General features: G+C 48.4%; 1 protein-coding gene across 5 annotated transcripts in view; it reads left to right on the top strand.

Annotated features, from left to right (window-relative positions):
- The window catches only part of NLRP1 (NLR family pyrin domain containing 1), a 50967-nt gene that overhangs the window by 28212 nt on the left and 8678 nt on the right, over positions 1–14077 (top strand). For all 5 annotated transcript variants that reach the window (XM_073234973.1, XM_073234972.1, XM_073234971.1 and 2 more), the window contains 5 exons: positions 1266–1489; positions 8694–8956; positions 9458–9583; positions 11867–12008; positions 14026–14070. In XM_073234973.1, the coding sequence (XP_073091074.1) occupies positions 1266–1489; positions 8694–8956; positions 9458–9583; positions 11867–12008; positions 14026–14070 (800 nt within the window). The remainder of the gene's footprint in view (positions 1–1265; positions 1490–8693; positions 8957–9457; positions 9584–11866; positions 12009–14025; positions 14071–14077) is intronic.

Here is a 14077-nt window from a genome sequence, read left to right as displayed (position 1 = left end):
AGATAGCACCCCACCCTGGCTCATGGGATCCCCTCCCCTTCCCAGATGACAAATCGGGGGGTCGGGCAGCAGGCTGAGATCCTGGGTAGGTGCTTTTATTATGGGAAAGGCAGTTTTCTGATGAAATTTTTCAAACCTACACCAAAGAAAGAACCCAGGGACTTTGCACGTACATGTTGCCCAGCTGAACAACTGCTTTGCCAAATTTATTTCAACTGTTCACTTTCCCCTCTTTTGTTGTTGTTACAGTATTTTAAATCCAAGATGTTGGATGGTTTTTATTCTTAAATATTTTGTGATGTGTTCCAAAAACCACAAAGATGTTTCCATCTGAAACTACATGCCATTAGCACGTTGAACAAAGTTTACATAAGTCTTTCAAATCACTTGATACATATACAAATCACCCAATCCATATACAAATGTGCTCAACTATCTAAAATGTGTCCTTGCAAGTGATGCGCTCTAATCAGGATCCAACCAAAGTCCACTCACTGTATTTGGCTTGTTATACCTCTTAAATTTCATTTACATCTCTTTTCATCAATATGCTCCTATTTTATTAGTATCTTCTATGTGCTCAGTACCATACTGGCAACTAGGAGCTCTAAGATAATAATGACAGCCTTTCCTTCCAAAGGTTTACAGTCATAAGGAATAAATGTCTACAGTCATACTCACGATCTCTTACATAACACATTACCATTCATCAAATGCTGTCACAGGCGTTCTCAGCTGAGTGATAATGTCACATCCAGTTTATACCTACATAAGACATCCCAGGACCCCACCGTTTACCACATGGGGAACCTTGGGAAAGTCACCTAAGATCTCTGTACAGTGTTTTTAGTCCCAAGGGTTTATCACTAATGTAACCATGTAATTGTTCTTAATCACTGGCCATTAGGCCCTATTGCATCCTCATCGCCATCTTTGTTACAGAAGCAGCTCACCTCCTGCAGGCATATATTAAACTGTCAGCATGCTGAGGCCACTGGCTCCTCACAACCCTGTGAGGGTGGCACAATTATTATCCCTACTTACAGATGAGCAAACTGAGATTAGGGAGGTCCAGTGGCTTGCTCAGGGGTCCACAGTCAGACAGCAGAGAAGCCAGGACGCAAACCCAAATCCATCTGGCTCTGACGCCTGGGCTTGTAGCCACTCTGCTAGACCCAGTGTCCTGCGTGGGGTCTGGCAGCCAGCAGGTGCTCAGTGGGCTGGTGCAGAGTAAGTCAGTGTCTGTCTCTCCCTTCTCCTCCCAGAGTGCGCTTCCCTGTGGCCGGCTCCTACCACTGGCCCAACACAGGTCTCCAGTTTGTGGCAAAAGGGCCAGTGACCATCGAGATTGAATTCTGTGCCTGGGACCAGTTCCTGGACAGATCTGCCCCACAGAACAGCTGGGTGCCTGCAGGGCCTCTTTTTGACATCAAGGCCGAGCCAGGAGCCCTGGCGGCTGTGTACCTCCCTCACTTTGTGTCCCTCCAAGGTAAGCAAGAGGGAGGGTGAGAGGGCAGGTGGTACTGATAGGCCTGGGATGGCAGCATCCTGAGGGAGGAGCTCATGGCTGCCTCAGTGAGACTGAGAGGATTACAGAAGTGGAGACAGCTTCCCCTCATTCCACAGTGCTCTGGGCACACCTTTTTTGCAGCATGTCTGTCTCTAGGCTCATCATTTATTTTTTCCTGAATTACTTGAAAGTTTCCCTAAATAGAAAGTGGTCTACTCAATAACAATAATAACTAGCATTTATTAAGTGCTTTTTACTCAGACTGTCAGTCATGGTCCCAGCAGGAAAAAGATGATAGACCCAGTTGAGATTTTTGAAGAGTTTTCAAAGACAGGACTATTTGCAAAGTAAGGCTAAGTGAACTCCCAGGAATGTGGGGAGACCTAGGGCCTAGCAACAAAGGGAAAGCCACGACTCCTCCTGCAGGCAGGGAGAAGACACAGTCACCAGACCCATCTGAGAGCGGAGCCATCAAACAGGGCCTTTGCAGTAGGAATGCAGCCATAAAGGGTAACAGACTTATCTCAGCCTCTCTGGCCTCCAAAGACTTCCCACAGAAAAGTCCCAAAAAATAGAAGTTCACAGTCAAAACTCTCACAAACAGTAAACCAGGCACCATAAATGCGAACCAGTGGAAAATACAGGGGCCAGAAGCCATACAGACTTCATATATTGAAATGATCAGAAACAGAACACAAAATAAAGTAGGCTTCCTATGCTTAAAGAAATAAGTAGACTTAAAAAAAGGAGCAAGAAGTAATAAGCCACTAAAAATGATAAGTCAAGTTTGGAAACAAACTAAATTTATAGAAAATATGAAAAAAAAAAGATGGATGATACCATGAGAAGGCCTAGCACACATGGAATCAGAATCCAGAAGGATGTGATAGAGAGAATGGAGAAGATGCTATATTCAAGGAGAGAACTGCCGAGTAAGTTCTAGAATTGCTGGAAGATGTGACTTCTCAGAATGAAACATCCCGAAACTCCAAAGCAAGAGAGAGAAAGGAACCAGCCCTTGACCCATTATAGTGAAATTACGGAGTCCCAAAGTCTGAGTGAAGTCCTAACATCAGCCAGAAAGAAAGACAAGTTATCTGTCAAGTAGGCTGAAAACTGATTTTTGACAGCAGCTATGGAAGGGAGAAAACGGTGGTGTCTTCAATGCACTGAGAAAATAACTGTCAATCAAGATTTGTAAACACAGAAACATTATTTTTCTAAGAAGAGAGAATAACAGACTTCTTGAGACAAACTAAAAACCAGAGAGCTTTCCACAAACAAATCGATCCTGAGGGGAATTCCAAAGGATGTACCTCTGGCAGAAGGAAAACGATGCTACGTGGAAGGTGTGAGATGCAAGGTGGAATGAGCAGTCAATTTCCTAAGACATGCATGGACAAATCTAACAAAACATTGACTGGATGGAGCAACAAGTAATGTCCGGTACAGGGGACTTGAGAGAGAGAACTAAAATGCCTGCAACAATAGCAAACTAAAGTGTTAAAGAATTCTAAGGTCTTTGAGTAATTCAGAAGGAAGGTAAAGGCTGTGCCGGTCCAGGTTAAAAATGCAGAAACACTTCTGTATAGGAAAGTGAAACTCTCCACTTTCTGAGACCATAAACGATCTAACAACATCCACCGTGTCGGTCACAGAGGCGAGTACTGGGGCCTGGGTGGGGTGCAGACATGGATGGGCGGTCGAGGCAGCCTCACTCCAGCCCAGACAAGGCTGGCAGGAGTGTCTGAGTCTATTGGGCAGCAGAACCAGCGTTGTTGACCGGCACTGTGGGCCACGCTCTCCACACTGGGCCGTGTGGGCACAGCTGGCATCAGGGGCACACCCAGTGCCTGGAGCCTAGGACCTTAAGTCAATCAATTTAATGAGAAAGTGTTAAATCATGACTCAGACAAGGAGCTTCATTTAATTATCCTAGAATGACTTGATCAAGAACTTTTGGTACAGCTTCTATCAGTGGTAAGCATGTTTATGAAATGCATGGTTCTGTTAGAGAACAAAGAGGGATATATTTTTAGTGTTTCATTTATGAATTGATTGATATATTAACTTATGGTGCCATCTGAGTCACTAAATATATTTAGTATCACCTCTAGGTAAGGTTATTGATTTGCCTTAACTCGAAGTATGCACATTAAAATATTAGGTCATCAATCAAAGAATCTATACGTAAGAAGAATAATTTACAAACTAGGAGAAAGAAGAAACAGAAATGAGAAAAATGAAAAGCAAGGACCTCCCTGTAACCCAGGAGCAGGGAAGTTTTTGTTGAGACCACAAAAACTTAGAAATAAGGCCAGGACCAAGGAAAAGGATGCAGGAGTCCACAGGCATCTGGCCTGGCAGACAGGGTCACTAGGGAATATTCCAGAATAAAGCATGGAGGAGGGAGGAGTGAGATCGCTCTCGGGCTGGGTAAGTCCATCTGCATGGGGAATAGCTGGGGGAAAAGCACGGAGGGCCCCAACAACAAGCTGGGACAAATTATTTCTTCCCACCTGACCATCCAAAGAGTGATAAATAAATACAGCCTCTACGGTTACCACCCTGCCCCATAGGGTGAGACCCTGGCCTGGGGACTCCCGAGGGGTTCTGTCACAAAGAGAGAGGTGTGGACAGTGGAGCCAGTGGGTTGAGCTCTGCAGAGCAGTGGCACAACTTGGTCTGCCCTCGGCCTGAGATGCTTGGGGCGACACTGTCACTCCCTGCTCTACACCAAGATGTCCTAGGAACATCCCCATGCATCTAAGACTGGAGCCAGGATGCACCCACAGGGAGAGAGGACAGCTGCCTTTCACTCCTGCTCCCAGCCCCCTTCACACCACCCTCACCCTCTCAAAAGTAGGTGAGCCAGAAGCCCGTCTCCATTATGAGGACACCCCAGCTGTGCCCGATCAGTCTTGTACATCCTTTTGATGCGCCTGGGAAACGGGACTTGCCAAGGAAGAGGTGGCTCTCCAAGCACACAGGAATCTAGCCTGAGCCTACCAGGCAATGGGCGAGATCTGGACAGGAGTGAAATCAGCAAGTTAGTGGCACTTCCATTTGAGTGCTCCTGGGACATGGCTAATGATAACACCCATGAGCAATACTGGGCATCCTATGCCAGATATCATGCAAGGCAGTTCCATCTATATTCATATCATCACGATTTTCTCAATGACCCAGTGAGTTAGGTACTATAGTTTCCCTTTATGTACCAATGAGGAAACGGAAGCTCAGAGAGCTGAAGATGCTCGGCCAGAGTTGGGATTCTAACTCAGGTCCCTTTAACCACACACCCACCCCAGGCCTGCCCAAGCCCAGTTCCCACCAACCTTCTCTGGACCACATTCTGGACCTCACCCTGTGGCCAGACAGGACTTGTTCCCTTCGGATTCTGTACACAGAGCAAGAGGCAGTACGCACAAAGGCTGCTTGGAGCTTGCTGTGCCCATGCCCAGCCAGGGAACCATGCCCCTTCCAGGGACCTCAGCCACTTGTTGTCTGGGCTGCAGCTGCTTTTTGTCCTGGAAACGATGACCTCACTGCCTAATGTGGACCCTGGCTGCTTCCTTACTGTCACTGGTGAGGTCCTACATCAAGTTATTAACTTCTACGATGAGTTTTCTCCCACTATAACTAGAACTTAGAGCTTTTGGCATCTCAGCTTCACAGGCCTCGCTGATCTGGGCAATCTCATACTCCCACAGGACCACCTCTAACCGGCGGGTCCCAGAGCAAAATGAAAGCGGGTGGCTCTTTTTTCAAAAATTAAGAGTTTCAAGACAATAATAGAGCATTAAATCATGCACAAGGCCCTTCTGAGCGCAGAGCTGTGTCTGACTGCATGGGCCATGCACCCATGAAGCCAGCCCTGCCCTTTTGGGTCCTTTGTTCCCCCACCATGCAACTCCCTCAGCACATGCAGACCTCTGCTCTCCATGCAGCCATTAATCCAGGAAAGTGAATTGATTCACTTTGGTGTGCTCACTCTCTGTGCTGTCCATGGGGGAGAAGGAGGCTTACACAGCCAGTCACCTGAGTGGGATCATTCCCAGCTCCCCTGCCACCCTCCCTGTCCCAGGAACACAGCTGCTCCAGATGGCTGGGCACCACTGTGTCATCCCACATGCTTCAAAAAACTGTTGCCTCTCTGGAACCAACACCTTCTGAATTGTGCAGTGATGGAGTCCCAAAATGACTGAGGTTCAGCAAAATGCATCTTCAGAAGCTCTTAGTGCCTGTTTCTTCACAGATGCCAAGGGTTACCAGGAGGAGTGGGCCAAGCCATTGAAGGAAGAAATAGAAAGAACCACAATAGCCAAGTTATGATGTCCTTGGTCAGGCCACATTTTGCCCATAATCATAACAGGGAACCTTTGCTACTCCAAGTGCTTTGCGGACACACTCCTTCAGTCTTCACGGTCCAACTAGGAGGTGGAGGCTGTTGGCTCCACTTTGCAGATGATGCACAAGGAGGTTAAGTAACTTGCTCAGACACTCCGAGCTGGTAAGTGCTTCTGCTGGGAGTCAAATCCAGCAGCCATTGCATCAGTACCCTGCTAAACAGCTCTCTACACCCCCACCTCTAGCTGGTGGGGATCCCCGAGTCCTTCCTTGAGCAGGATAGTCGCTTTGCCCCTCAACAGCTCACCTGAGCCTTTAGTGACACACTCAGCAGGGAGAGCAGGGCCACAGGATCAGGCCACATGCCCAAGGGGCAGGGTCTAAAGGAAAGAGAGCCCCCAGGCCCCTGGACAGTGGGAGCCACAGTGGCTCGAGGCTGGGAAAAGAGGAGGGACAGCATTTGTGACACTGGTCATTGTTCTATTTGCTGTCTCTCTTCCCTGTTGGACCTCTAGCTCCAGGATGGCAATGCCTGTGTCATCCCTGTCCACAGCTGTATCCATAGGGCCTGGATTTATTGCCACAGAAACACCCCACCCCAAGGTGGCTGGTTCTGCATATTTCTAATGAGACGCACAGAAGACAACTCCAGGCAGATGACTTTCTGCCAATACTTGCCCCAGTCAAGCCTCTGCCCCTTCAGACCAGGATTGTCCCTGTTGTTTTCCTTCTCTCTCCAATCTACCAGCACAAATACTCTGCTGGTCAGCAGGCTTAGAGAAAATTCTTCTGCGACATATGCGTATGTCTATGGAAAGGGCAATATGTTTGTGAAATAGAGTGACCAACTCCCCCAGGTGTGCCTGGGATTTTCCTGATTTGAGCCCTGTGTCTGAGCAACCCTCTCAGTCCTGGGCAAGCCTGGACAGTTGGTCACCCTAGCAAGGTGAGCTTCAGAGGCACATAGCACCTCCCAGAATTCAGCCAAAAATAGAGAGTGGTGCAGAGAGTCCATATGGACAATGATCAGAGTGAGGGGTCTGGCCCTAGTGTGACTGGCATGTGGCCTTGGGAAAATCACTTCCCCCCAAGGGTTTCAGTTCCACCAGCTAACATGCAGGGACATTTCAGTGCCGTGAGGGTCAGGTTAGAGCATCCATTCGGTGTCACCAGTGGCAGTGCAAAGTGGCACTTCCTCCTAGAGAAGCAATTTGGCAAAACACGGGAGGTCATAAAAATGTTTGCATCCTTCCACATGCTTTTCTCATCCCTTGGGACTTACTGATTCCCAGGCAACAGCCCAAGGGAAAGAAAAGCTCTCTGCAGAAATATGCGCGCTGCAGTACTGTTTATCGTGGCGGAAAACTGGAAACAACATCAACGCTGCAACAAACGAGGCAGTGGTTGTTTTTTATTACAGGATGTTTCATCCCACCAGCAGAGGTCACATGCTGCAGTCATTAGGAAGGTCTGACAGATGCCTGTGACTATTTAAACTCTTTCCGGGAAAGGCGAGAGGCAAAGCTGCATGAACTAGGATGGAAACATGAAAAGGTGTTGCTGCAGAGAAAGACTAATGGAAAAGGGAAAGATGGTATAATCCTGGATGTGTTGTTTGGTGAGATCTGAGGTGAAGGCATCTTCATTTTTTCAGACGGTATACACCACTGTGCTATTACTTTTCATACACACACAAAAAAAAGCAAGGAATAAATGAGAAGACTTAAGTAACGGTCTCCATGGCCCCTTCTGGGATTAACATCGGGCAGTGACGTTCTGCCTGGTGTCCCCTGTCCGGCTTGCTGAATGTTTCCCTCTGTTGCCCAGAAACCACCTGCATTGCCACAAATTGCCAGGCAACGCAGAGATGCAGCTCGGATTCCTGACCTCTAGGCCAGTGTCTCTCCCCCTACCATCCTGCATTCCTCAAGCCCTCTCTTGTGGCATCCATGTCCTCACCTGATGCATCGTCGCTCAGAGTTCTTGACTGCAATCAAAGAAACCAGTTCTGGCTGATTAAGGCAGAAAAAAAATGTAGAGAATGATTCTTGAATAGCTTATAGACTTAACAAAAGAAGGCAACAAGTCTTTGTTTTTTAAAAGAAGGCAGTGACCAAAGAGTGATGAGAGACTAAGGACACAGCCAAGGTCACACCAAGCAAAATAAGGAGGGAACTCTGCTGCAGACACTGCAGGACCCTCCTGCCATGGCGGGCGCTGGGCTCCACCCCACTGCTGCTAACAAAAGAATCTCTGTATTTTCATCTGGGCTTCACCCCCTCTGTATCAAGGTCCTGATGAGGAGCAGCTACTTAATCAAGTCTTGGCCATGTGCCTATGTTAGAGCAGCTTCCCAAGGGGGAGGCCCAGCTTGTCTCCTCCCAAGACCCACACAATGGTGGGGGGAGACGCTCTCCACACAAAAAAGAGTCTGCATGGTAGGCAGCCAAACACTTGAAAAATAGACACTAACCTTAGTTACTCCATTTTCCCACTTCCCTGTGCTCTACCTGCCTGGAGTCAAACCTGCCAGCATCTCTCAGCAGCCCTCACAGCTACAGAATCCACACCAGCACAGGCAACCCTGGGGTCAATATCTTTCCCAGCTCCAGGGGCAGGATCTGGGCCTGTGTATGGGTTTGGCCTGTGGGGCTTCCTGCAGTGCCCCCACCCTGCAGACACTATTGCCTGCAGCCCTCAAAGGCATGTCTCCTTCCTTGGCTGGGTCCCCCAGGGAGGACCCAAGCCTATGCCCCAGGACCCCACTGCCCTGGCCAAGCCTTACCCAATCAGGGGCACTAAACCCTCACCTCTCGAATCCATTTTTTGACAGGAAGCCATGTGGACATCAGCCTGTTCCAAGTGGCCCACTTTAAAGAGGAGGGGATGCTCCTGGAGAAGCCAGCAAGGGTGGAGCCCTGTTACATAGTCCTGGAAAACCCCAGCTTCTCCCCCGTGGGCGTTGTACTGAGAGTGATCCATGCCGCCCTGCGCTTCATCCCCATCACTGCCACCGTACTGCTCTACCATCACCTCCATCCTCAGGAAGTCACCTTCCACCTCTACCTGATCCCCAGTGACTGCTCCATTCGGAAGGTGGCCCTTAGAGCCGGAAAGGCTGGCAGAGGGGGTGGGGGGAGCACTGTAGGCCAAAAGGAAGGGCAGCCAGAGCACCCCCTGCTGAGCCAACTGGGGACAAGGGTGGACTTCCAATAAGCGGGAACCTAGAAGTGGGCAAACCATCCTGACCAGCTCAGCTGCGGACAGGGATCCTGGCTCCCAGCTCTCTGAGGTCTCCACCTGGGTTTGCTGCTCCATACTCATCTCTAGACAGCTTTTTGAAGCCTCTTCCCAGAAGTCAAAAGGATGGGAAGGCTCCATGCCCAGAACTGTCTCCTTTCTCCCATTCCCACTTCTTCTCTAGCAATGCTCCAGTTCCCATCCTGAACATAGCAGAGGCCAAGTGCTTGGGCTCTCTGTGTAGCAGCATGTGGGGGAAGGGAGGTGCAGGGGTGCCAACCTTCATTCACTCCAGATGCCATGGGGCATAATCTTTGAGCAGGATGCCAGACACACACGTTCTGTATGCTTTCTCAGGCCATAGATGATGAAGAAAAGAAATTCCAGTTTGTGCGAATACACAAGCCACCCCCACTGACCTCCTTCTACATGGGCTCCCGTTACACTGTGTCTGGTTCAGAGAAACTGGAAATAATCCCCAAGGTGAGCAGCCCAGGATGTTCACCCCTCCCCAGGATCAGAGGTCAAACTGGGGATACTTGTGGAGCCAGTCTCAGGGCTTCTCCAGGAACAGGGTGAACTGATGGGCAGACAAGTGGGTGACCAGGAATCTTCAAAGATTGGGAGAAAGGAAGTTAGTGGGAGGGAGAGTCACATTCAGGAGGGGTTTGACCTGGGGGCACCAAGATGTGTTGGGTTATAGGATATTAATGCCCTGCAGTCAAAACCCACAGGAACATGCCTGAAGCTGAACACACTGGGTTTAGTATTCGCTGCAGCAAGAGAACATGCACCACGGGAACCGCAGGATCTCTCAAAAAAGGGTTAGAAAGAACAAATTATAAGATTTGGAGCTTGGCTGGGTAATTTGTGGGAAGGTCAAGGAAATGGAGGCTTGCTCTAGGTTGGGTGTTGTTAGAAGGCAAAGGCCATTCCATGACTGGGAACCTCAATTCCTCTTCTCTCTAGGCAGGGCAAGGAGAAAGCTGTCCTGCTGAAGCAGCATTTAGCAAGAGAAGAGGGATGTTTGGATTTTGTGGGTTGCATGGTGACCTGTCTGAAAAGGGATAGTGTGCAAGACTGTGAATGTCCGCAGGAGGACAGCACAGCCGAGCTGGCAGTCCCTGTCATTGTGTGTCAGCACCAAGGTCTGGCTGTGGCTATCAGGTCACTTCCTGGACCATCAGGTGCTGCCTTTTGTTCTTGCTCGGTCTGCCTTTTGCCTATGAGGACATCAGACCTCTGGACATTCATCCATGATGTCCAAATCCTCACCATTGCCCAGATTTTGCTGCTTAGGGTCAGCACATCCAATGACTGGCAGCCTGTAGGAGGCTTTTTCCTCTTTTCTTTCAGAGATGAGTCTTTGAACCACCTTCTGTGATAATGGCAGATGGAATAGATGTCTAGTAGTTAAGAGGAAGTGATATGTATCTTTTGAGTTGGGAAACATGAATCCAGGGATGAATACCTTGACTTTTCCTGCTGTGTCAGTTAACAGGGAGTGAGAGACATGATTCAGTCACCCCACAAAACATTTACCCCCTGCCAATGGGCTGTCTTCAGCGGGGATAGTTTGAACACAGCAAACAAGTCCCTGCCCTTGGGGAGACGCCTTCCTGGTGGGGTGAGCCCTCCATAAATAACTGAAGAAATAGCAACCCAGACCCACGAAGTGCTGTGAAGAAAACACAGCCAGGCCATGTAAGAGAGTGACTTGGGGTACTTTATACTGGGTGGTCAGGGGAGGCGTCTCTGAGGAGGTGACATTTGAGCTGAGGTCCAAGTGACAAGAAGGTCCAGACACCTGAAGATCCACAGCAGAGCGCTTCAGGCGAAGGGGCATAGGGGCAGGAGTGAGCTGGATGCCCCAGGTGACAACACAGAGGCATGTGGACAGTCTGATGAATGTAGCAAAAGAGAGGAGAAGGGGGGATCAGCAAGAGGCCAAGGCTGCCTAGGGCCCACCAGCCCTGTCAGCCCAGGCACAGAGCTTAGATTTTGTTCTAAGTGCAGTGACAAGTTTTGCAGGGTCTTAAATCTGGTAACACACACTAATTTATTTTCATATAGATGCTATTGCTGCTGGGTAAACATGGATGATAAGAGGGCAAGAGTCAAAACAGAGACAAGTCCCAAGGCTGTTGCAACACTGCAGGCAGTTGATGGTGGCTTGACTAGGGAGGTAGCAGTAACGATGGAGGAAATCTGTTGGATTCAGGGTAAATTGTAGGGAGAGCCGATAGGACTTGGCATGTGGGGAGAGACAGGGAGGAGCTAAGGTTGATGCCTCAATCTGCAGTCTGAGGGCTCAGTGGGCAGCAGTGCCCCTTCCTGAGTTTGGGGAAATTGGAGAGGGAAGATGTTTAGAAAAGAGTTAAGAGTCAGGAGTTCTGTCCTGGATGGACTTAGGAAGGGGGATGGATATACATGTTCTGTTGCTTGACAGTGGCCAAGTTTAGGACCCATAGAGAAGACAGACTTTGGGCTGGAGAAATGAGAGTTCGGGTTCAAGATGGGGGAGAGAAGGATCTAGTTTAGTTTGTGTGAGCAATACATTTAAAAATGAGGCCTGACTCGCCCACAGAGCACCCAGCTGTGCCCACCCTTCTGAGTCGGCATTGGTAGAAAATCAGGGAAAGAGCAGTGTTTAAAGGTGGCAACGAGGTTCAGTCCATGAGAGCATGTGTGGCCCTGTGAGGTTGAGTAGGGCGGGAAGGACCTCAAAAGAGGATGAACTCACGTGACACCCCTTCTTCTCTTCAGGAACTAGAGCTCTGCTATCGGAGTCCTGGAGAATCCCAGCTCTTCTCTGAGTTCTACACTGACCAGTTGGCGTCAGGGATCAGGTTGCAAATAAGAGACAAGAAAAATGGGGCTGTGGTATGGGAAGCCTTGGTGAGACCAGGTAAAGTCAAGCCAGGGAGCTCAGAGTGGGAGGGAAAGCCAGTTAAAGTGTGTGTGTGTGTGTGTGTGTGTGTGTGTGTGTGTGTGTGTGTGTGTGTGTGTGAGAGAGAGAGAGAGAGAGAGAGAGAGAGAGAGAGAGAGTTTGTATATTATCACAATTTGTTGATGAGAAGAGATAGCCCAGAGAGGTGATGGGGCTTTTTCTAGTTATATAACGGCTGGTGTGACCAGAATGTGAACTCAAGCCAGTCTGACTTTAAGCCCCATGCTCTCTCCCATGCAGCAGAGTGTCTACATGCTGCCCTTGAATTAACAGATTTTGACATCCACAAGGCCTTTGGCATAGCTTCCCATGGTGGCGTGGATGTAAGATGAAAGAATAAGTACTAGATGGTTATATGGTTGTATTAATTAAGCCAATCTTGGCAATATCAGATACTCTGACCTGGATCTTTCAGATATTTTCAAGGTAGACGAGAGAATCAAATAATGAAATTTCAGGAATGAAATCTTATAGTCTCTTAGTCCAGCACCAAAACCCCCAAGAACCAAAATCCCTTAAGCAGTCCTTTTAGGACAACCAGCCTTTGTCAGGTGTTGAAATATGGTGACTCTGCCTTCTGAGCTGCCACAAGCAGGCTTCCCAGTGTGGTGGAAAGAGGAGGGTTTTGCGCAGCCTTGGCTTGGGTGCAGCCACAGGTGGAGAACTAACTGGCCCCTCAGCATCCAACCTGGGTTTGAATTCCACTCCAACACTTACCTTGCTGGGTGATCTTGGAAAAATTACTTACTTTGTTTGAATCTCAGCTTCCTTATCTGCAGTATGAGGATCATAATGCCTAGCTTGAGGGATTGTTAGAAATATTAAAGTACTGTATGTACTGTCTCATACAGTGATCCTTGATGAACTGCAGCAGTATTGGATGTGACTTAGGAAGGGGGATGGATATACATATTTTTTTCCTGGTATTAAGCCAGTCTCTTCCTCCTCACAGTCTTAATTCTGTTCCTCGGAGCTTACAGAGGAAGTCTATCTCCTTACCCAAGGGAAAGCCCTTCAAATACTTGAAGACTGTGATCTTGGCCTCCCTTAAGTCTCCTCTTATGCAAGTTAAATATCTCCAATTCCTTCCATCATTCCTTTTCTTATTTTTTTTTTTTATTCATTACCATCTCAGTCACCTTCCTCAGTAAATGCTCCTGTTTGCAGATGGGTCAGGAGAGACTCCAAGACTGTCCAGTTGGCACGGAGCATGTGGAACACCTCCCATGAAATGAACCTGGTGCCCCCAGGACCACAGCCAAGGCTCCCCTTTCCTGTGTTCACCTCCCTGTAGTGTTAGGTCACATGCACTGCGGGACTGCTCATACCCTCAGGCTTTGCCCACATGAACTGCTCTGGACTACCCTTTCTCCTTATGCAAGAATTGTTCAAGCCCCTTAGTTGTTGCTATTGTTTGTTTGTTTTCCAAACTCCCAAGTGCTAAGATTTTCTTGATTTTGATTCAATTTTGACACCACAATCCAGAACAAATAGATTTAGTCTGTGTGAGTCTAGAAGGCCAAACAAAGGCAAGGAAGTAGACTTCTGCTCAGAATAAGGAGATCTCAAATAGTTTAAGCTATCTAGCAAGGGGCTTGGTTAGTTTTCCACCAGGGTTCCATTCAGGCCAAGACTGTATTAAACCATGTCTGGGGGCTTGTGGGAGAACTTGGTGTTGCTCATTTGGACACCTTTCCTACACACACACATACACACACACACACACACACACACACACACACACACACACACTATGATCATGGCCTCTGGTTCTCAGTTCCCTATAAGCGTAAGAGAGTCACCTACATAATCTCTAAGGCCCCTTCCAGCCCTTATTTCAGGTTCTATCAGAGTTTGTCTATAGCTTCGTCTCACAATGAAAGACTCTCAGAAGTGGGTAAGAGTTTCAGGGATCATCATGTGTGTTAATAACCAGCACTGTTACACATGCTTCCTCATCTCTGTTTTCCTCCAGGAGATCTCAGACCGGCAGCCACTCTGGTCCCTCCAGCCCTAATAGGTCAGTA

This window comes from Manis javanica, chromosome 4, assembly GCF_040802235.1.
Source record: "Manis javanica isolate MJ-LG chromosome 4, MJ_LKY, whole genome shotgun sequence".
Classification (NCBI taxonomy): domain Eukaryota; kingdom Metazoa; phylum Chordata; class Mammalia; order Pholidota; family Manidae; genus Manis; species Manis javanica.
The sequence above is the reverse complement of the archived record's forward strand: the minus strand, read 5'-3'. Positions and strand labels throughout refer to the sequence as shown.